General features: G+C 46.0%; 1 protein-coding gene across 5 annotated transcripts in view; it reads right to left on the bottom strand.

The window, feature by feature from the left end:
• Positions 1 to 23,385, bottom strand: part of Ank1 (ankyrin 1) — a 137,134-nt gene that overhangs the window by 63,246 nt on the left and 50,503 nt on the right. For all 5 annotated transcript variants that reach the window (XR_007208507.1, XM_048330266.1, XM_048330268.1 and 2 more), the window contains exons 3-15: positions 17,065 to 17,163; positions 11,735 to 11,833; positions 11,042 to 11,140; positions 9,885 to 10,070; positions 8,770 to 8,868; positions 8,222 to 8,320; positions 7,846 to 7,944; positions 6,424 to 6,621; positions 5,036 to 5,134; positions 4,494 to 4,592; positions 3,934 to 4,032; positions 2,793 to 2,990; positions 569 to 667 (exon numbers count right to left, since the gene is read on the bottom strand). Coding sequence is in view for 4 of the 5 variants with exons in the window: in XM_048330266.1 (XP_048186223.1) it covers positions 569 to 667; positions 2,793 to 2,990; positions 3,934 to 4,032; positions 4,494 to 4,592; positions 5,036 to 5,134; positions 6,424 to 6,621; positions 7,846 to 7,944; positions 8,222 to 8,320; positions 8,770 to 8,868; positions 9,885 to 10,070; positions 11,042 to 11,140; positions 11,735 to 11,833; positions 17,065 to 17,163 (1,572 nt within the window). In the remaining variant the exon portion in view is untranslated. The remainder of the gene's footprint in view (positions 1 to 568; positions 668 to 2,792; positions 2,991 to 3,933; positions 4,033 to 4,493; positions 4,593 to 5,035; positions 5,135 to 6,423; positions 6,622 to 7,845; positions 7,945 to 8,221; positions 8,321 to 8,769; positions 8,869 to 9,884; positions 10,071 to 11,041; positions 11,141 to 11,734; positions 11,834 to 17,064; positions 17,164 to 23,385) is intronic.

Genomic DNA, 23,385 nt, shown 5'->3' with positions numbered 1-23,385 from the left:
GCTCAGTGGAAGAGTACTTTTCCAGTATGCACAAAGCCCTGGGTTTAATTGCCAGCACTGCAAAAAAAATAAAATAAAATGATCTGTCCAAAGCTAGTCCTTTTTTGTACTGGTAGTGAGCTTGAACTCTGGGCCCCATGTTCTTCTTTCGCTTCTTCCACTCAAGGATGTCACTCTACCACCTGAGTCACATTCCACATTTTGCTTTGTGCTGGGTAACTGGAGATAAGAATCTCTTTGTCTGCCTGGGCTGGCTTCAAACCATGGTCATGAGATCTCACTCTCCTCAGTAACATAGGCATGAGCCACTGGCTCCTAGCACAAAGCCAGTAGGGCAGGCCCATGAGGACTCTTTGGGGCCGTTGCTCAACACACTTGCAGAGAAGGCACTAGATCCTTCTGATACTGCAAAGATTTGTATAGAAGGATGGCTTTCTCCAAAGACCTTTCTCCCTAGATTGCTTGCCCATCCAAAAGTAGGTCAAAATAGGCAAGACAGAGATGACAGACTGTAAAGTATGTCCCCTCCCGCGTCCTCCACCTTCAGTGAGAGGACGTTCCAACTCACCTTTCCAGCAGCGTTGGGATGCGCATCACGTTCCAGCAGCAGCTCAGCTACCCTAACCTTCCCATACTTAGCAGCCACATGGAGAGGGGTAAATCCTTTCTGAGGAGAAACAAAGGCTGTCAGGACCCCAGAAGTCAGAGCTGGCCTCTCTGAAGACAGAACCATGGCAAGGGCACATCCCACCTTGACCACTACAGGGATATCAGCAAAACAAAAGGCAACCAAGTTTGATCCCTTCTGAGGCCAAAGACCTTGAGAATTAGCAACCACTCAGCACCTCAGGCTCCACTCCAGTAAGAGATATAAGTCTTTCTTGTACTGTCAAATGGTTGCTGAGCTTGTTTCAAGTGGAGATTGAGTCATTGTTTTGTTTTGAAACAAGTCTAACTATGTAGCCCATGCTAACCTTGAACTCATGGTCTTCTTGTCTAGCCTCCTGAAAGCTGAGATTATACGTATGCACCATGTCTTGTAAAATTATTGTGATTATTAAATTACTTTATTATTATTTATCAATGTAATTTTGGATTCTGGGGATAGAACCAAGGACTTTACAAATGCTAGGCAAAAGCTCTACCACTGAGCCATATGCCCAGCCCCAAGTCTTCTTCTTCTTCTTTTTTTTTTTTTTGCCAGTCCTGGGCCTTGGACTCAGGGCCTGAGCACTGTCCCTGGCTTCTTTTTGCTCAAGGCTAGCACTCTGCCACTTGAGCCACAGCGCCCCCTCTGGCCGTTTTCCATATATGTGGTGCTGGGGAATCGAACTGAGAGCTTCATGTGTAGGAGGCAAGCACTCTTGCCACTAGGCCATATGCCCAGCCCCAGGTTTTATCTTCTTGAAGCCTAAGAACCTGCCTCTGATTTCTATGATTTGTCTAGAACAGACAGATGCCAAGTAAATAATTGTTCCATGAGAAATGGATGGAGGCTGATGGTGAATAAGAGACTAGTTCTTGTCCTTTCTGGGGAAGGAAATGGCACATTGGGTTTATAGGTGACAGCCAGTCCTGTGGGGACCTGGCCCTTCAAACTAACTGCATCTTAAGGCAATAAAAGGAATCAGACAAGAATCCCTCTCAGAGTCCCAGTCCTGGCCTGCCATTTCTTTTCTTTTTCTTTCTTTTTTTTTTTTTTCACAGAGAAGGTCTTGCATTTATTCAGATGGAGGAATAAGAACTGGTACAAATAATAAACATTGTTTTAAATAAAAACAAATAGTTCTGGTTTCTAGAGGCAGTAACTCTAATAGAGTCCTAACTTAAGTATTTTCTAAGTTTCTATTAAAAATAGAAGGTTACTGGCATTAAGTTTTGCATTAGCATAACCCTTTGAGGACCTAAGGATAAAATGGTGCGTTCTATACTTCAAGAAGTCACCAGGAAAAGAAGGGAGACAGTTGCTCCCACCTCCCTGAACTAGCCTCCAAGCGGAAGGAGAGCCACTTGCATCACAAATATACAAAGAGCTAATTAAATGTAGAGTATCTGATATCTAAAGACATCTAAAAAGACTGACCTTGGGGAAAGTACTACCTAGTCTAGGCTAGTCTTGAACTTGTGACTCTCCAGCCTAAGCCTCTCCAGTACCAAGATTATAGATGTTTGACACCATGCTTGGTATCTTTATATTATTAGGAAGACTTAAGTATCTACAATGGAAGCTGCTTCTTTTTCTTTTTTTTTTTAACTAGTAATGAAAGTGGTAAACAGTCTTTAATTACCACGAATGGCACCTGGAGTGATTTACTTATAGAGAAGCAATAGTGCTGCCCAGTTACAGTCTGTCAAAGATGGTATCAAAAATGACCAAACTGAGCCGAAGAAACACTTCTATGAATCTCTCTACACTGTTCTGGTCAGAATTGTTCAAAGAGGCATTTTATTTTTCATCTGGTGTGTTCTACAAATGATTGTTTTCAAGTCATGCAGCTTTTTAGAACGACTGAAAACATGAGGTGGTCACAATGTGGGTCCCAGAGCAGAGGTCGCTCCAGATTCCTGGTGCCCTCTGCATGTGGCCTTTACAGCCCATCTCTTGGCCTGCCATTTCTTAAGGCTTACTTTTCTTTCTTTTTGGACTGCGTCTCACTATGTGCCCTAGCTGGCCTTAATTTCTGGCTCAGTTGATGTTCCTGGCTCAAGTTTCCAACAGCTGGGATGACAGGTACATGCCATTGTGCCTGGACAGCTCGATGCTTCGTAAGAGTGGGAAATGGAGGCGCTACCTTGGTCATGCAGGCCTGGGATGCATCTTTCTCCAGAAGGGCGAGGGCTGTGTCCACATGGCCTTCTCGAGCTGCAGTGTGCAGGGGTGTGTGGCCAGCGGTGGTGGCGAGGTTGGGGCTGGCATTGTTCTCCAACAGGAGCTTTACCATGTTTGTGTGGCCGATTCGAGCAGCACAGTAAAGCGGGGTCTGGTCATCCTAGGCCCCAAGGTACAAACAGAATAAGGCATGTTAGCCCTTCCAAATCTGCTTGCATTTCACAGTAAAAAAAGGTGAATGACTTTCTCACAGTCTCTCAGCTAAGAAGATAAATGTCTGGGATGTCAATCAAGACTGTCAGTTACAGAAATCAATGAGTTGTATTTCTAATTAATTGCCCTTCTGTCTGTGAGTGGGAAAATGATATCCACTCATAGGATGGGTCTTAGAATCAAGTAGATTGCTGACAGAAAGTGTTTCACAAAGTGCTAAGCACAGGACCCCCACCCACACCCTAGTAAAGTATGATTGCTATTTGGTTCTATCTCTCAAGTTTATTTCTGAGTGGACATGCTTGTCTTTCTGTTTGAAATCTACTTTGAGTCACAGGAGGGTCTAAACTGCTGACGGGGAAAGATGGTATTTGTTCCACATTACCTGGCTTCCTTTTTATGTCTGATGGATAGATAGGCCTCTATGTGATGCAGCCCATTAGAGGTAAGGCCCAAACGCAGATCTGGCTTCTGACCCTCAGGGGAACTAGGAGAGGCAGATCTTTGCCCCAGTCCAGAAACTTACAAGATCACCAACTATACTTGAGCAATTACCAATGCTCAAAACTGCCCGGACCACAGTAGGGTCTTCTACTCTCAGAGCAAGTGATTCTTGGCTGACTTTCACGGCAAGTACTGTTAGCCCGATAAATACTGCAAGCCAGTCTTACTTCCGGTTTTCACTACTCCAGGGAAGCACAACTGTGGTGCAGAATACCTTCTCAGAGCTCCTTAAAGCAGACCAAGTTTCTAGTGACCTAAATGAGAATGACTAGTGGCCTGTATAGACTAGAGCCCTGTATAGCCTGGCCTCTGATGAGAACAGACTCCCTTCATCCTGCCTGAACTGTTTGTGTCTTGGATCCTACTCTTCTGTCTCTAGAACTCACCTTGGCTTTGGCATTGACTTTGGCTTTGTTCTGGAGCAAATATTTGGCCACTTCTGTGTGTCCTGCCCTGGCTGCCATATGTAGCGGAGTCTCCACTTTCTGTAAAATAACAAAATGATAGAATGGTTAATACATGCTGGGTGTGCAAGAGGACACACAGAGCCCCAAATGCCAGCCCCAAGTAGCTTTGTGGGCTTTTTCCCAGGAGGTGGAGTTACCCAGCAAGCAGCAATTTAGTTTCCTCTCTGTGTGGGTGTTGGTGTTAGTATTCTAGGTATATTTTAAAATAAACCTCACAGATAGTGAATATTCAAAAGTATAAATGTATTTCCAGCTATGTTATCTTACAAAAGTTCCAAAATATTATCCAAAACAAAGAGCCTCAACAATTTCCAGATGTACCAATTTAGTGGGGGAGAGTGTGGGTATGTAAGAAGAGCCTCCCACATCTGGAGGCTTTGCTATAGTACCAGTTCCACCTCTAGTGGCAGAGAGGGTGTCCAAGCTCCTTAGAGCTCGTGGTGCTGAGTGCAGAGCCCTTGCCGTGCTAATGACCTTACCACGTTGGAGACGTTAGGCGATGCTCCTCGCTGCAGGAGGTTCTTCACAATGGGGAGGTGTCCCATGAAGGAGGCCACGTGGAGAGGTGTCAGGCCAGACTAGAACAGGCAGGAGTCAAATGAGCACGCAGGAACCTCCATGCATGGCAGAGCAAGTGGAGTTCAGCTAGCACTCTCCTGCTGCTCTGTGCCTCAGGAATGGTGTTCCAAGGGGATGGAGGTAAACCACGTCGGTCTGTTTGCAGGAAAGTGACTGACGGGACCACTGGCAAGCAAGTTCTATCACTTTTATAATTCCATGTATTGCTTTGGACTTTGGAAGGCTTCCTGAGATCACTATTGGTCCCATTGTATTAGTCGTTCAATTCTTTCCTTCAAGAATCATGATGTGAGCACGCCCCGTGCATGCAGGTGCATGCACGCATGTGCGTGCGTGCGTGCACACACACACACACACACACACTGTCTAGCCACACAAATCTACAATGAGAGGGTGATGGAGGGGAGCAGGGCTGAGTGCATGCACCTACAGCTTTTCCTACCTCCGTGACTGCATCGATGGAGGCTCCAGTCTTCAGCAGCAACTCCATGACACGAATGTGGTTCTTCTTACAGGCAATATGTAAAGGGGTAAAGCCATTCTGCAGTCCCACACACAGAAGAGAGAGACACCGGGTGCTTACTCACTAGCCAAGAGAAACCTTCAAGACCACCCTGCTGTCTGAAAGGCAGCCCTTCCCAGCAGATAGCCATAGACCAATGGGCAAATTCCCATTGCTTTTAAGAGCAGGTCTCTCATTCCATTCACCAAGCATGTTCCTGTACATGTTGTTTAGAAACTAAAAAAAAATTCCATCGTATTTCTGGATGTACTGCAAGAGTCTGCTGTATGATGCTCCCTTGAGGGTGAATTTATCATAGAGTCAGAAGCCAATCATGCCCCTCTGCCCTCGATCCTTGGAGCACTGAAGTATAATGAATCTGTGCTCAAGTGGACAGTGCTGGCCTGCATGCCCAGAAGGTCAGGGTTAATCTGACCGCTTCCATCTGTCTTTGCAGCATTTCATGTGACTCTTGGCGGCTCTCAAACAAAGGAAAGTGGCAGCGGGGGATGGTGTGCACCTCCTCCAACATGAAAAGCCATAGCTGGAGACATTTTTGATGGCTATAACGAGGGGAGGAGGGCTGTAAGCCTCTAGTGGGAGAGGCCAGGGATGACACTAAATATTCTCTAGTACACAAATGACAACCCACATCAAGCCCAGTGTCAGCAGTGAGTTGCAAGGCTGAGAAACCTCAGCCATTGCAGTGCATGGCCTGTGGTCAGTGCTCAGTGAAAGCTTTTTAAAAAATAAATGGTAGTGATCTTCTTCAGTCTCTGGAGAATACCTGTCCCTCGGTTTTCCTCTCCTGTTATGGGCATGCCAACTGGGGTTGGGAGGGGGGTCCCAGGTATGCTCAGTTCAGAGCTAACTTTCCCAGACTCCTAGACTGTCCTAGGAGATGCTGGCCAGGACAGAACCCTTGGCTCTCAGAAGAATCTGTGTTAGGTCTAAACCAACCTCTGCCCTGGGACTGTGGAAACTGAGCCCCTCCTGGGTAGGAAGGATGTTTAGCTTGGGCCAATGCAGCTCACAGGTCAAAAAGCCAGGGATATCTTTAAGATATCCTTATCTTGCAGCTCCGTGCTCGGCTGGGGTTGAAGTAGAGCCCAGCCCACCTGTACACAATGAACAAGCCTCCCTGGCCTCGGGAGGTGATGTCCAGCTGCATATGTAGGGGAATGTGGAAGATGAGCACACTCCACGTGTACATCAGTCTGCATGTTGCTGCTTCCCACGCTGGGCACTGAGTCCTGGGAGTTACTCTCAGCCCCTGCTCTGCGCCTGACTCTCTCTGCCACTGCCCCTGTAGCACCTTCTCCACTCACCAGGGCCCTGGAGTTTGGCTTGGCTCCTTTATCCAAGAGGACCTTGGCAACCCTGTGATGGCCGCAGTGGGCTGCCACATGGAGCGGGGTCAGATGGTCCAGGGTGATGTCATCTATCTCTGCATTGTACTGCAACAGGAGTCGGACACAATCGAGGTGGTCTCCCTGAGCCGCCATGTGGATCGGAGACAAGCCATTCTAGGGAGGAGGAGGAAGAAGAAAGCAAAGCATTGTAAAGCCTTCTGGGGACAGAATATGAAAACGAACTTGTCCTGAAGGAAAGACAATAAGCAACATGCTTCCAACTTCTGGCTGACATGATGCTCTGACATGAATTCGAATGATCCTGGCTCCTTCTGGTCACTCTGCTCCTGTGAGCCTCTGATAACTACCTTTTTCTTTTCTACCTTTCTCCTTTCCACTTCGCCATTCCAGCCAGGGCCACTTCCTCTGTGAGGAGGCTTTCCTGACCCATGCCACTCTTTCAAACCTTCTTCTCATGTTTGCACACATACTGCTCTCAGTCAGCTTCTCAGGTATGTGGGTCTTTCCCCCACTTCTTAAGACCAGTGATTGTGCTTAATATTTTTTAAATGTCCCAGTGGCCAGAAAAAAAATGCAGTGACATGAATAGCAATGCGATTCTGAGTACATGAAGGATGGAAAAATAGAGCTTAGAGCTAAATCCTATTCTTTCCCCTAACAAATGCATTTCTGTGGCTGCAAATGGTCTTGACTCTGACTTGCTTTACTTTAACCACATCTTATAAACTCACCCCAGAAAATGGGGACAGAGATGCAGGTAGAGGCAGCATGGTATGGCCAGCAGTTTTAGGCCCTTCTGGAAATCTCAAGTCCCCCCATTAGAACTTAGGGATGGGCCTTTGCTCTGTTGTCCAATGAAATGGAAGAAAAAAAGTTGTTTTCTTTTCAGCTATGCTCCTATCTGATTTAGGCTCTGCAAAGTTTGAGAAGTCTTAGATTCTGACTTTTCTGAACTAAGGTGGAGGAGATAGGGATTCATTTAGAGCTGGAATAGGCAAACAACAGCTTGTGGACCCCATCTGGCCTGCCACCTGGGCCTCTAAGTGAAGTTTTATTATAACATGGCCACTAGTGTGCTTGTTGCCTATGATGCTTTTCTGCTCCATTGGTAGAGTTTAATTATTGCTGCAGTGGCCATGGCCAAAAAGCCACAAAGTATTTAATATCTGACTCTTTGAATAAAGTTTCCAACCTTGATCTAGATGATCATCAGTGCCTCCTATGTGACAGGCGCCAGAACAAACGTCACATCCATTGTTGCGCTTAGTTGTACCAGCACTTCTATTTCTACAGAAATAGAATCTATCCTGTGTCTGTCTGACCTGGATCCCTGCCTGGTCAGACAGAAGATACCCTACAGAATCAAAGGAGGTGTACCTTGGTTTTGGCTTGGATGGGTGCCCCATGGTCTAGCAGGATCTCTGAGATTCGCACGTGCCCGTTCCGAGCTGCACAGTGGAGAGGTGTCAATTCATCCTTTAAAGACAGAGTGAAGTCCAAAAGGCACCCGTCAGTGGCCATGCAGAGAGGAGGCTGCCTACAGCATGAAGCCCAGCTGCAGATGTGCCGACACTTCCTTCAGACTGGCTCCACTGCAGCACCATTGCTCAATCATCTCCTCCTGCACCTGAATGCTGCAGGCTACGTTAGCTGACTCGTCGCTAACTAGGTCACCAAGAACCACCACCCTGGCAAGGCTCACAAGAGCAGAATTCCCTCTCCTGGCCTGGCCATGAAGGACACTGGCACCTACCTTGGTCCTTGTTTCTATCTGGGCCCCCCGGTCCAGGAGAAGCCGCACCATGATCACATTCCCCCTGCGGGAGGCGATGTGTAATGGTGTGATGCCATTCTGAAGGGAGGAAGCAGAGGACAGTCAGGGCTAGCATGCTTTCCTGTGTGCATCCCACTGTCTAGCTCCCAACCCAGCTCCCAGCTGCCATAGTACAGGCAGCTAACTCAGAGTGCAGAGCATCTCTTCCCTAAGAAAGAGCTCCAAATGTGTAAGGAGGCAATAAAATGGAGGTGAACCATCAGCCTGGCCAAACTCATGTCCCCCCAGGGCCAACTTAATAGATGGAAGAAATCCAGTCCCCTGTCTCTAGGTGTCCACCACAGGACCAAACAGATGTGGCTTCATTTTCTCAGAGCCAAGTAGTTGGGAATCAAGGGGAAGATGGCTAGGAACATGTAGCAAGAAGCCTTGACAGACGCCATGGCTGTGCCACAACAGGCCTGGTGCCAGAATGAGGGGCATGTAATTGGAAATATTTCAAGCATGGGAGAACCAGGATGGATTACCTGTGGTGTGAAGTTGACACTGGCCCCTCTGTTGAGGAGCAGCTGGGCCACGTTGAGGTTCTCGTAGTGGGCTGCGATATGGAGGGGTGTGAAGCCAGTCTGGACACAACAGAGAGGGAGAAGAACCTGTCATAGGTGACTTACTGGCACCTCTATCCCAGAATCCTCCTGAAGATGCTGGAGAAGTCTGTAGGGCCTGGAGACCCAACACACAATGCAGATTTTGACCAATGGTAACATCTGCCACAAGATGCCCTCTGGCAAGCTATACTCAAAGCTGGGCACCACCTTTGATGAGCTCTACCCTGTGCCTCATGGCCGTGACCAAACATAGACTAGATCACCTCCACCGGAATGATCATGCAGGAAGAGATTTTACTCGCAAGCTGAAAGTAGTGTGAGTCCATCAGTTTAACTGTAGGGTTGTTTCAGACCCCTAAAAAAGCCTGATGCTTCAGGAGGTTTGCCAAAGACAGACCTTTGACACCTGACTGTGTTCACTGTCACCATCCTTTCCCATGTCCTCAAATTACCTTCATATGGAAGCAGCCAGTTTCCAGATGAACTCAGGAGACATAGGTGGGACACAGTGTGGAAGGGATATGCAAATCACTCAGTTCAATTCTACTCTGGCTGACAGAGGCGACAGTCTAGCTGTACAGGCAGTGGGACACAGTGCCACCAGCCAACGAGGCCCCTGGGCATTCTGTCTTCACTACCCAGCTCCTCCGCTATCAGGAGTATCTCTAGCAGTAGTATCAGGGGAAAAGAAAGGGGGACAGCCTGGATCTACCCTGCTAGGACTCCAGCTTTGCTCTGGGAACCCTTCCTGTCTTCCTGAATATTGATCTAAATATCCTGGAGCTGCAAGAGCCATCCAGTCCTACACTGTGCACATCATCTCGGCCTTCACCAGGGGTCTGAGGTGAGGCTGTCCACCAAGATCCGCACGTATTGCTTCTAGGTTTCAAAGGCATGGTGGGAGCTGTGCTCATTGTGCATGGTTAGATCCCACCTGTTCTTACAAAACAGTTGGGTACTGAAGCTATCCACTCAGGCAGTTTGGGTCTTCAGTCCTCGTCTATCTCTGCCAGTGCGCGTCTGGCTGCCCTCACCTTGGAAAGCACGTCTGGGTTGGGGTCATTCTGCAGGAGCACAGCAGCCGTCCTTGTGTCATCGTTGCGGGCTGCGATGTGAAGGGCTGGGAGGCGCACCTTCCCCTTTGTCCCGTAGTTGATGAGGTGGGCCACCACACTCTCATGGCCCTGCTGCAGAGCCACAGCCAGGGGAGTGAAGCCATCCTGGCCAAGAAGAAGAGACGTTTGTCAGCTGTGGCTAACGGATCACTTGCTAACCTCAAGACTGGATACACACATTTACCTCCAGCTCTTGCTTGTGACAGGCCCAGCTTTAGTGACCTTCCTCCATCCTTCTGCTCTTTGAAGTCCTCCAAGCTGCATCTTCTGAGATCAGCCTAAGTGCTATCTACTCCCCGCTCCACATCTTTGCTTGACCCCATGTCCTTCCTTTGCAATCTCACAAGGCCTGCAGTTATCTCTCCATGGCATTTAGCTTTCCTTTACCATCTGTTTCTAGTGTGACTGCACAGTAGGAGATTCTGACTGTGAGCAATGATACACATTTTTTTGCGCATTGATTCCTATCTGCTCTTCCTCCCATCCCATCTTTCATGCCAAGACTGTACCTTGAATGGGTCAGAGTTTTACTAAATAGGTGTCCAGGTGCTAGAAACCAAGCTGGGTCCTGAGTATTCAACTGTGAGTTCTTAATATCACTTTCCTTAGCTGTGTACTGAGGGCTTGTGGCCTCATGAAATGGTGAGATACAATTCAATGAAGCTATGTCATCAGAGCCACACAATGACAAGAATCAGGAAAAGCCTTAGGTCTTTCAAGTGGAACGTCATCATTTCACCAACAAGCTACCAAGTCAGAGTTGTCAAGAAGCCTTGGTCATAAGGCCCCAGGCAGACTTGTTAACCAGATCTCATTCCCAACCTCCCACTCTACTATATGTTTCTTGGCATTTGTCATTTCTTTGCCTGACATCACTTCTTTGGCAGGTGTCTGTGCTTTCTTCGAGATCCATGACTTGCTCCCTACTTCCTTGCAGAACTAACAGCTCCAGGATCAATGCAGAGATTCAGTAACGCTTTATCAGCAGTCACACTTCAGGCCATGTCCATGGCTCAGCCACAGTGTCCCAAGCTCAGGGCACTTCTGTCTGTGAGAACTGCCCCTAGGGTACTTACTTCTGTGGCTACATTCTGGTTGGCTCCATTTTCCAGTAAAAACTTAACTACTTCCAAGTGATTCTCTTGAGCTGCCATGTACAGGGGTGTGAAGCCTTTCTGTAAGCCAAGAGAAGAGGCCATTAAAACACAGCTGCAGTGGGGAAAAACACAGATGCATGCCTTTCACCTGGACGACAGCTCTTTAACTCTAGCTCTGTCATCCAGTCTCTGTGAAATGTCCTCACCTTTGAAAACTCATTGTCATATTGAACTGGCACTGTGGATGACTATCAAAAGCCACAGTAGGGGGGAGGATAATTATCCATGGAGTGTTTCATCTTTTATCACCTTAGTCAGGTTCTGGCTCCCAAGCTCCTCCTCCATTATTACCATTCTTTTCTTTACTAATCCTCCCCATGCCTCAACCTCCCACATATAGCTTGTCTCCCTCAAGAGTCCATGCTAATTATGTCCCTTGGCTAGTCTCCTGGGTGGAGATGGAGTCTACAACCACCCAGTTCCACCATGCTTAGACTATGTAGTTAAGCCATGAGGAAACTGTACAGAAAGACTTCCCCATCATGCTTAGGGATGCACTGCTAATTAATCTAAACTTAGCTATAGTATATATTAGCAGTAGAAATGTAATTAGCAAAAGAAATGTAAATGAAGAAAGATAGTGCCCTGTGGCAAGGGTCAGAGAGCACCCACCTGAGACTGGGCATTGACATTGGCGCCATAGTTGACCAGCTCCCGGACCACCTCATCCTGACCAGCGAGGGCAGCAATGTGCAGAGCGGTGTTCCCCTTCTGCAACACATGGGAGAAGGAACAGAGGAGGTTTCCCTATGACTGCATAAGCCACAGGTAAGAGAATGAGAGCATTGACTGGAAGGCAGGCAGCATGGCCTTTCTGTAAGGTCCTAGGAGGTAAAAAAAAAAAAAAAAAACCACGTGTGTGTGCACCTGGCCCAGCCTGCATTGTGAAATAGCAATGGAAGTACAGGGAGGAAAATTATGCCCTTTTTCTCTGAAACACGGTGCTGAAAGCAAAAAGACATACAGGCGCGTACGCACACAAGTACATACATGCACACACACTCAACTCCCACTCTTGCTGCACAGAGCCACAATGTCTTGTCATTGCTGATGGAGTCCGAGTCCCTGAAGACACACACTACAGGACACACCAGCAAGCAACCCTCCACTGGACTTTGGCTTCATTTGACGTGTGCCCAAAGGGTGCCACAGAGCCCTCAGCTAGGCCTATGCACTCTGGGGAAGGGACAGTGCACACTCCCAACACTATGAGGAACTAAAGGGTTGATCCCCGCCCCACTACCCCAGGCACACACAGACAGTTTGTACAGATGCGCTTGACTGCAGGTGAGACATTCTGACCTAGGCCTAACCATATGTTCCTGCCACCTTGGGCAGAACATGTCACTGTGAGCCTGAGCAGAAGTCCTCGCCTCACCAGAATGAAAGGTCTTTCAACTTTAAAACCAATTTTCTGAACCAAGCCCCCTAAAAGCCTAACTGCAACCCCACCTCCTTGCACACCCTTCAATCCCTGGGAAGGTGCTTGCCCCTTATGTACTTCAATCAACAGTCCTTGCCTGTTGAGATCAAGTTTGACCTGTTCCTTTCTCCTCCACTTTCCTAACAGGTACACTCTCAGAACAAGGGAATCTAAGGGACAGAGGTGACTGGAGGGTAAGAGAGTGAGTAAAGCCAAGAGTAGGAAGGAAAAACAATGAAATGCCCTCTGTAGTGTAGGAAGGAAGAGAAGAAAAACGAAACTAAATGATGGGAAGCCATCAAAAGAATCAATCTGAGAATGGAAAATAAAAATAATAATATTCAAAATATGAATAAGAAAAACAGAGTGAGGAAGGCCTCACCAAGTTAGAGGAGAGAAAAAGTCAGAGGAAAGAAATAAAGAGAAAATGGGGCTCTTTAAGAGGTAAGAAGCACTAACAGGAAAGAAGGCAGGGCCTGAGCACATGGGTTTACTGTGCAAGTTTCTCTGGGTCTGACTCCTTGCAGATGCTGGACAATGGTGGAAACACAGAGGACCAGGAGCATTGCTGTTTCTCATGCTGACATCCCTGGCCAGCCAGCTGTCCTGCCAGGCGCCTCCTGGCCCGGGGTCCTGGGCAGGAAGCCAGCACTGCTGCCCCTGTGAACCCTGCATAATTACACTGCACATTTATTTAGCAACATTCTGAGGACAGTCACCATTGGGTACTTTTGCCAAATAGGGTGAGTGGGTGAAAAAGGACTGCAGCTAGATAGGTGTATGTGTCTACTTAAGGAGCGGACCTAATTTCTCATAGTTTGTTAGGTCTTTTGTATCCCTTGGTTCAGCAACCTCAGATGCAACCAACCATGGACAGAAAGCAGTTGGAAAAGTACTGCTTCTGTACTACCTATGTATTTAATTCCCTAAACAATATGATGTAACAGGACTTGCAGGGCATTTGCACTACATTGGACAGCATACATAATCCAAAAAACGGTTTAAAGTTAGCAGAAGGATGTGTGTAGGTGATATGCAAATATTGGGCCACTTTATAGAAAGGACTAGAACACTATGAAGTTCAGAGTTCAATATTCCCCCTAGGATGATTGTAGATAGGTGTGTGTGTGTGTGTGTGTGTGTGTGTGTGTGTGTGTGTGTGTGTGAGAGAGAGAGAGAGAGAGAGAGAGAGAGAGAGAGAGAGAGAAAGACAGAGAGACAGACAGACAGATGTGTGTGCGTGCCAGTCTTGCAACTTGAACTCAGGGCTTGGGCTTGTCCCTGAGCCTTTTTTCTCAAGGTTAGCACTCCTCCACTTGAGCCACAGCTCCACTTCTGACTTTTTCCTGGTGAACTGAAGGTAAGAATCTCATGGACTTTCCTGCCTGGGCTCACTTTGAACCATGATCCTTAGGTCTCTATAGGCATGATCTAGCAGTGCCCAGATACATGTAGTTTTTAAACTAAATTACATAAACATGTGCTAATATAGCTCCAGAACTGACAAGGGGGACTTCAAACCTGGTCCTTGCACTGAACCATCTGTCACCTGCAGGCAAACTGTGGTCGTTGAGGTGGAACTGATCTGTGATGAATTCCGTGGCCACATAACCACTGCATCCTTCCAATGCCCATAGGAGGGACATCACCCTCTAAGAGGTCCCCTAAGGGGCTGGAAGGGGCTCAGGTCTTTGTTTCTTGAACTTTGGTTTGAGTGACAAAGCAAAAACTTCCTGTTGTCGCTTCCCCAAATGGTCATGTTGGCTTCTGCTTAAGTCTCATTTGGTAAGTAAAAGGTTTGTTCTTAAATACCAGAGAGCAAATGGCAGAGGTAAATGTATAGAGGTTCATGAACCATTTTTCATAGAAGTCTGAAGAGTCTTTGGCAGTCTGGTCTAATTCGTTTGCTATGGCAGAGGGCTGCTGGCAAGTGAAGCTTCTCTAGAAACCAAAACTCAGAGCTCCACGCGATACCTTCATAGATGGCGTAGAGGAGGAGGCATGGGCCCTGTGTCCATTCATTTGCTGGTCATAAACTGAGAGTGTGTGTCAGGCTCTGAGTCACTGAGACAATACAGACTCGGTTTCTTCACCTTGAAGAGGCGTGCATCGGTTTTGCTTTCCATCTGACCCTTCCTGTCTGAAACCTGCCACTGACAGAGCACTCCTTCTTCTGACATGAGTGTTGGGAGCTGGCCATCTGTGGAACCTCCTGGGTGGGTCATGCATCTGTGTGGAGGGCAGTACTGGCAAGAAATAAGCACTGAGGGGAGACTGTGTGAAGTGGGCTGTTTGCCCCTGATGCGTGCACTTGCTTGTGAGTGTATGCCGACACAAGCATGTGTGTGCACACACACACGTACTCACACACTAAGGCTCCAGAAGTCCTCTGGGCCTGGGCTATGGAGTCAAGACAGGGGCTGAGATCTCTGTGTTCTCTGGTCCTGCTCTTTCCTCATGGCCTTGAATGAGCAGGAAAAAGAACTTGTTTTATCTTGATCCACAAATACCCAATTTTGCCATTTCCAGGGACTCATAAAATAAAGGATGGCAGAACCATAATGTGTGACTTCAAGTAGAGGGGAGAAATTCTCCAGAGAGATGATGGGGGCTGATCTCTGGCCTCTTAGGGGAAACAGAGAAGGGAAGAGAGGAGGAGGTTTGCCTTATGCTTTTCAATGTCTGTGTACAGTTGTGGAACATAGACTGGCTTTGGCTTCTTGCTTTTTGCTTTATTTTCCATCTTTCCTAGGCTTAAGAGAATAATTCTAAATTCTCAGTCTGCTAGGCAACTTTTCTTAGCACATGGTTTGAGTTTCACCTCTGCTCCTCCTCCTTCTATGTGGTATTTCAAATTACACTAGCTTATACATTTTCTATTAATAAGATATACCAGTGTTCATTGCAAAATATCAATCAAAGGGCGTGGATTCAGAGGGAGTAAAAGGATAAAGTGTAATCTTTTTACAGATCTTGGGGAAATGTCTGCCACAAAATCCAGTCAGGTGGCTTACAAACACCTGCTTGCAGTCAGGCATGTGAGGGAATTAATAATAATAATAATAATAATAATTATTATTATTATTATTCTATCCCTTCACCCAAAGAAAGAGCAGGTGGAAACACTGCTATTTGTCATAGAGTTAGAGAAAAATGTCCTGCAACTAATTCCATTCATTTCACTAATGAACACAGTGAGATCTTTGAACTTGGGGAACATGACAGAATTTTACCTTGAGAGATGCTTCTGGATTCAAAACATTTTGGTACTTCATTTCCTATCCATAACTGATGCCTGTTGTCTACATACACTTCCACTCCAGCAGAATGCTTGCTGCATGGAGCTGAATTTGAGGCTGTGTGTGTGGCCCTTTAATAAATAACAAATGGAACGAAGAGGCCGGGGAAAGATGGGAAAGTCAGGGAGAGGAGACCTCAGCTGATAATGGAAATGAGTGCTTGCTTTTACAAATACTGGCTGCATCCTGTTTAATAAGTAAGATGTATGCACATAAGAAATAAAATGTGCTTTTGGGGCTGGGGTTATAGCTCAGTAGTAGAGTACATGCTTAGCATATGCAAAGAACCAGAAAACAAAAGATTGTCTTTCAATCTAGAGATGTATATTAATGGATGTCTTTGTGCCAATATCTTATCACAAAAGAGAATGCTGTTTCAGGGACTGAAGTCTGCAAGTTTGCAGAGGAATCCAGAATTTCTCCTATAGCCCTTAAAGCATAGTTACCAGCTTCTTGTGTGCCAGATACCTTATTTGTGTGCACCACTTCACTTGACCTTCACACCAATCCTGTGTTTTACTGAGGAGCCTGAGTCACTTGCCTAAGAGTGGGAAGTTTCTCAGCCAGGACTTCAACTCCAAGGCAGCTGACTCTGCAGCTTCTGAGACTCCATTCTTTTTTTTTTTATTTGTTTATTAATTGAACACAAATTTTTTTACAAGGTGTTGTGCAAAAAGGGTACAGTTACATAGTAGGGCAGTGTGTACATTTCTTGTGATATCTTACGTCCTGTTTTTCTATCCCTTCTCTAGGTCAGGTAGACATATATACAATATACAATGTATCAAGAACATATACAGTATTCACAGACTTGGTCTCTACTGTGTCTCCGTCTCCCTTTGTTAACAGTCATATATCAGGGAGATCATGCCCCTTTGTTTTCTGTGTTCTAAGCTTGTGAGACTCCATTCTTGCTATGTCTACAACCTTGAGGAGGATGAAGCCACCAGGAAAGGGCTATTGTTTTAGAATCTAGTTATGAGAATAAGGTAAAAGCCCACAGAATCTTCTGGAAGCAGCGTCCAGTTTTTCAGATGGCATTAGGTACTTGAGAATTGGGACACAATTGGAGGGATAAGGGAAATTCAGGATCATGTTTGGGTTTCTCTCAAAAAGAATTTGTGTCTAAGCCAAGGTCTGGGACATACATGAGGGATTTAAGTTTTCAACAAAAATTGCCCCTCTCCCTCTCCCTCCCCACCAACCTCTGCTCAACATACCTTGGTTGTTGTTTCTAGAATGATTTCTTTGTGTAGAAGTTCAACCACCATCTTCACATGGCCTTCTTTAGAAGCCAGATGTAGGCCATTCAACCCATTCTGAAAAGAACAAAGAGGCAGAATGGTTGTGGTTAGTTTAGCTGGGCTGTGCACTGTTCCCTCCCAAGTGGCTGGAAGAAGGCTTTTTCTCAGCTGGGAGGGGAACAGGGAAGGGCAGGCAGGATTGGAGGGATGCTGAGTGGTCTAAATAGGCCTAGAGTGGAGCTTGCACAGTCTTCCCTTAGCACCTCTTAGGTAGAAGCATCAGACACCAGAAGAGCAAAGAAGATAACAGGATCAGTATACCTCAGATTTGGATCAACCTGGGGAAGCTCTCCTAGAACCAAGGAGAACCTTGAAGTTCAGAGCTTAGGCAGCCCAATTTAGGCATTGGATGAGGAGAAGTGGAACTTTTAAGGTATAGGGCCCATGGGAGGATGTTGAGGTCTCTGAGAACATGCCCCAAATATCTGAGAATTCCTGTCTTTCACTTCTTGGCTTCCAAGAGATGAACAGTCTCCTTTGCTTCATGTTCTTGATGAGATAAATAGTGCTGTATCAGTCCCAAAGCACTGGCAGGTGGTCGTGGATTAAACCTCTGAAATGGAGCCAAAACATACCTTTCCCTTTATTAACTTATATTCTCAGGTTTTGTTTTTTTTTACATTGATGCATAGCTATCACAGGCATCCCTCTTGACTGAAATAGCTTCAACACCCTGGTGAATAAACACAGTAATGACCTCGAATGACCTAGAGGCCAAATCACTGCATCCTTAACATCTGTAGAGAATGCATGTGTTAGTTAGATAACCAACCTCAAAATGGAGCCATATGAGTACTATCCACATGAGTGTTATATGACGCTATCAGTGGTACTATCCACCCAGCTGGGATTTCCTTAGTAGAAAAACCAGTGTTCGCTTCTTTTCCACAGTCTGTCTGCTTGTTGTGTTGTAGGGAGACCAAAAAGAAACAAAAGATGGTTTTCTTGTCCAAATCAGCCCACAAAAACAGAGCTCTCAGTTGGGTGCTGGTGGCTTATGTTTATCATTCTTTCTAGTCATGAGGATTTGAGGATTGTGGTACGAAGCCAGTCTGGGCAAGAAAAGTCAATGAAACTCTTATTTCCAATTAACCACCAAAAAGCCAAGAGTGGAGTGAGTTGTGGCTCAAGTGGTAGAATACAGACTTGAGTACAAAAGCTCAGGGACAGCACTAGGTCTTGTGTTCAAGCCCCAGGGCAAGAAGAAAAAAAAGCAGAGCTCCCATTCAAGTTCTGGCTGGGTCAGGTGGAGCCATGGTACGCTAGGAAAGAAAGCATTTGGGCCCAAGGTACATGTGGTCACCCTTCTGTTTCCCCATCCTGACCCTTACACTCAAATGTCTTCAAATTTCTGGCAAAGTAGACATCAAACAGTGCTATTCAGAGCGACAAATAATTCTGACAGTGCATGAGAAAAAGTTTCGGTTCCAGTAGATCTTGGCTTTGCACAGAAAATAAGTTTAGTCAGTGAGTAATTCCTATCCTATGTTTTTTTTTTTTTGTTTTACACACACCTCCTCCTCCCTAACAAACAGTTCTCTTCACCTCTCCTGCCTTCCCTTCCTTCCTCTCTTCCCCTTCTCTTCTCTACCTCTTTCATCTTCTTCCCCTCTTCTCTTCCTCCTCTTTCATCTCTCTTCTTCCTCCTTCCAACATATGTCTCAGTCAATTTTGTTCTGGCACCTTCCTTTCTAGAGAAGGTCATGGAGCCATCCACTATAGCTCTGGCTAATAAAAATGACTCTCGTGGGCTTCTGACATGAGATGTGGGTCCTAAAATACCCATGCAAGCATCTCTGAAGCCCATCCTGGGCTTACAGCTCAAGGGGAAGGCACCAGTTACCCCACGAGGAGATCGGTCCTAAGTCATAAAGGAAAGTCATGGAGTCACATGGATGTGACACTCTACATCTGAGCCAGGGTCAGGGCAGGCATACAGATACAGCTACAGCTACAAAGGGAACTTCAGCGGTGTTCTATATAAAGCCTGTCCCGCACCACAAGTAGCTCCTGCATGCAGTTGGCCAAATCTTTGCCTATAACACATTGGACTTACCAGGGTATATGACCTTACCTTCACACACACTTGCACAGATAAGTAGGCTAGGATTGATGGAATGGTCCCTTCACCAAACATTTCCTCTTAGTAATAATGCCAGCCAATTGCCTCATGTTTTCTCCTCTTACAGATTTTACATACCATTCATTGTATAGTGCAGATTCTTCACTATCCCTTTGCCCATTGAATGAATTTATCAGATCAAGGATAGGCAAAAGCTAGTTTTGATCATGGGAACAGGTTGTGGAGTGGAGGGCCTGATTTACATGTAGTGTTAGAACAGGATGCTAGGAGAGGCCAAGAGTACCTGACAGACACAAACCCGTGTCACTTAAATACAGTTCGCAAAATACAAATTTGGGGAAAAGTGATTTGTCAAATAAGAGGTGCAGCAAGAGACCCCAAGACCCTCCCTGAAGGTAGGTGTGTGTGTGTGTGTGTGTGTGTGTGTGTGTGTGTGTGTGCATGCTGGTACTGGGGCTTGATCTCAGGACCTTGTACTCTTTTTTTTTAACTAAAGGCTAGCACTTCTACCACTTGGTTTTTTGTTTTTACTGGTTAACAGGAGATAAGAGTCTCCCAAATTTTCCTACTCCAACTGGCTTTGAGCTTCAGTCCTCGGAGTAAATAGGAGTATAGGTGTGAACCACTGGTGCCTGGCTTCTTCCTGCAGACTTAGTTGTTCCCAAGGGCAGGCCTTAGGAGAAGCCCTGCTCCTTCCTCCACAAGCCTCTGTTCTGTCCCACCTTCAGAAAGTTCCAGGAGGCCCTGAGAGCAGGTGCCTGGGGTCACTTTGGGAAGTTGCTGTAAGAAGGCCGTAGTGCCTGCTATCTTCTGCTAGCTGCAGAAGGTGGACTTGGGGCTGACTGCGGGGTTCAGGGCCTGCCCTGGCAGCAGCCACAGAGGGGCTTGCAGTGGATCTGAAACCCTCAAAGCTCTGCATTGGTGTCCCTGGGAGAAAACAGCTCAGGTGCTAGTGCTCCCAGTTGTCTTTTTCTTCAATGTCAGTGTGTGGGGCTCAATCCCTAGGATTCTAGGTGCTCTATCTGGCCACAGGATGTTGGAGTGGAAAGGGATTAGAAACACTTGCTTTCTACCCTTCCTCCACTGCTGAGGAAACCAAGGTTCCGAGCAGTCAGATCATCAGTAGAAGCCAGGACACAGCTCCACAGAACCAACCTGACATCCAGGGGAAAGCGGTTGGGTTTTTCCTCTAGGGGCGAGTGTGTTTCTTTTCAGTAAAAGATGAAAACACACTTTCTCCTTTGTGTTTGCCCAGACATATAGAGCAAACACACAGTGACAGTTGTCATCCCTGTAGATCTGACTGTGATCTCTGCCGTTGGTTCTAGTACTTCACTCACTGGCCGAGTCCACAGAAAGCCCCTTTTCTTTCCTCCTTCCCAAAGCCACGGAGGGTGGTCTTCCACACAAAAGGGACATTCTGACAGGATCCTTGCATCTCTCATGACTTGGCTCAGCTTCCCTCTGACATCCTCAGTCAGTGATCTCTCTCTTCTCTAGGACTCCTTATCTTTCTCATTACATTTGAACTTATCTACAACCCAGTCTCTCTAAGGTACCACTATATCTGTCACTGTGGTGATGGAAATCTAATGTCCTTATCTGACCCACAGAACCAAAACAAAACTCATCAGTCATAACCAATGAAAGTATGCAGGAAGACCCAGGAAATCAGAATACAATAAAATCACGTGTGCAAATCACTGAACAAACACTACTCTCAACAATGATCATAATCACAGCTGCCACCTCATATTGAGCATTTAATGTAATCGAACATTTACTGAGAACCTACTGTACCTGGCAGTGTGCTACAGATGAATGAAGTATAAACTTTTCCTCTCAAAAACTCACTCTAGGGGAAGGGTGAGATAGATACATTAAAATATAACAACGAAAATCACCCCCACCCCCTGCTTTAAAAGGTAAGTGAACGAGTCCAGCAGTAGTGGAGAAGGAAGTGGCTTCTCGGTAAGAGGTGGATGACAACAAGAACGAGGAGCCAGGGATGCAAGTTCATTGGCAACAGCAAGATGAGAAGCCATGTCTGGCTTTATATTTTAAATCCACAAGCTAATGTTTTAGAAACAACACTCCCAGACCTTCTCAACAGCACCCTCCTCTTTCTTTCAGGAAGCAGCTAAATTCAATAGATGCACAAACGCCCAGATCCACAGTGGCAAATTCCCTTTCTTCTCAGCAGACAGATGTCTGGTCAGCAGCTAGAAATGACCACTGACCAGTTACTGAAGTAGCTGAGTGTGTGCAACCAGTTTCCTTCCCTGTCCCCTAAGGAGCCTGTGCTGTTACCTTATTAACTGCATAACCAGTCCGTATGGGACCCCACTCCTGACACCCAAGAGTGCTTCACACATATCCCTCCCATACTAGTGCTTTCTTATTCTTGAAACAGATTTTTGTTTAGTATTGGGGATCGAACTAAGGCACACTTATTAGGCACTGAGCCCCTCCTCCGGCCACTCCTTTGCCTGGATACTTTTGAAACAGGGTCTTGTTTTGTTCTGCATCCAGACCAGACTGCCGTCTTCTTACTTGTGCTTCCCTGTGTCACACTGATGACAAGTGTGCACACCATTTTGCCCAGCCATTGTGCTTCCCCAGCAGTTGGAATAACAAACAGGTGCATGTGCGTCCCCACATGCAGCCACTGGCTGAAATGGAGCTTTTAATGCTCAGGCTAGACTTAAACCCTGATCCCCAATCTCCACTGCCTGAGTAACTGGGATTATAGACTGGAGCTACCTACCACAGCTGGCATAAACAGTTTTTTCTATGGCTCAAATTCAAAGGGAGAAGAGTACAAGTCATTGTTCTGAGCTATGACTATGGACAAGGATGCATAGTAATTTTCCACCCCTTCAAAACCAGGAGCCATATGTTTTATTTTAGCTAAACCGAGTGTAAGTTGGCTCACAAAAGTGAAAGGCATGCTGCTAGATCTTGCCTTGCAATTCAGCTACTCCATCCAACCTTCACTGCCACTTCTCTTGATGCCAAATGGCAGGCAGGCTGTTGAAGGGATTATGAGTGAGATAAATCACATATTTCTTCCTTCAAATAACACAGTATAGAATATAAGCAAAAAGGAAGTAGAGCAATATGACAGTAAATGCTTCCATTAAATTAGAAGCTGGAGAGAGGCAATCAGTACTTACAGCCATTTTTTCAACCACATGGCTTTCCCTGGAGGGAAACAGAAGCTTGCTAGTCCTCTTCTAAACACTCCTCCCTCTGAGACTCATTACACACCTTTGTTAGACTACTGGAGACTATCCCATGACTCTCAGTAGTTCTGTTTCTCTCTCACTCTTTTCCTTTGTTTCAAGTTAAACAATCTCCCTTGAGTTGTTTTCAAATTCTTTGATTCTCTTCCTAACTTTATCTAGTCTAATGCTCAAACTGTGAAATTCATCATCACTGAGCAACTTTTCATTACTAGCATCTCATTTAACAATGAGAGTTTGCATCCCTTTGCTAAAATTCTCCATCAGTTGATAAATATGACCCACGGTCCCACTTGATCCTTCAATACCTTAGTTTTTTTTTAACTCATTGTTAAATAGTTGTACAAAGAGGTTACAATTCCATAGGTCAGGTTATGAGTACAATACCACCCCTTCCAGGTTCTCTTCCATTATTCTTCCTCCTATTCATCTTAGTTGTTTTAAAGTCTGTCTTATAGCACCAGCATCTTACTCATCAGGGGTCTGGTTCTGTTGATTGCTTTGTCTCTTGGCAATGTGTTTTTTTTTTTTAATTTTCTTACTTTGTGTGTTATAATTTTATTTTATTTTGGTGGTCCTTGGGCTTGAACTCACTGCTTGGGCATTGTTCTTGAGCTTTTGTGCTCCAGGCTAGTGCTCTACCACTTGAACTACAGCTCTACTTCTGGATTTTTGGTGGTTAATTGGAGACAAGAGTCTCACAGACCTTCATGCCAGGCTGGCTTTGAACCAAGATCTTCAGATCTCAGCCTTCTAAGTGGCTAGAGGTACAAGCCACAGGCATGAGGCCAGTAGCATTATGACTTGTAATTGAATGCCAGATGCCATGTTTAAAAGAACAGGTGAGATGGAAGTAAATAGGATTTATAGAAGAAATGGATGCATTTCTTCAGCTGTGATGTTAGCACT

This window comes from Perognathus longimembris, chromosome 21 (assembly GCF_023159225.1).
Source record: "Perognathus longimembris pacificus isolate PPM17 chromosome 21, ASM2315922v1, whole genome shotgun sequence".
Classification (NCBI taxonomy): Eukaryota; Metazoa; Chordata; class Mammalia; order Rodentia; family Heteromyidae; genus Perognathus; species Perognathus longimembris.
This window is presented reverse-complemented; position numbering and strand designations above follow the sequence as displayed.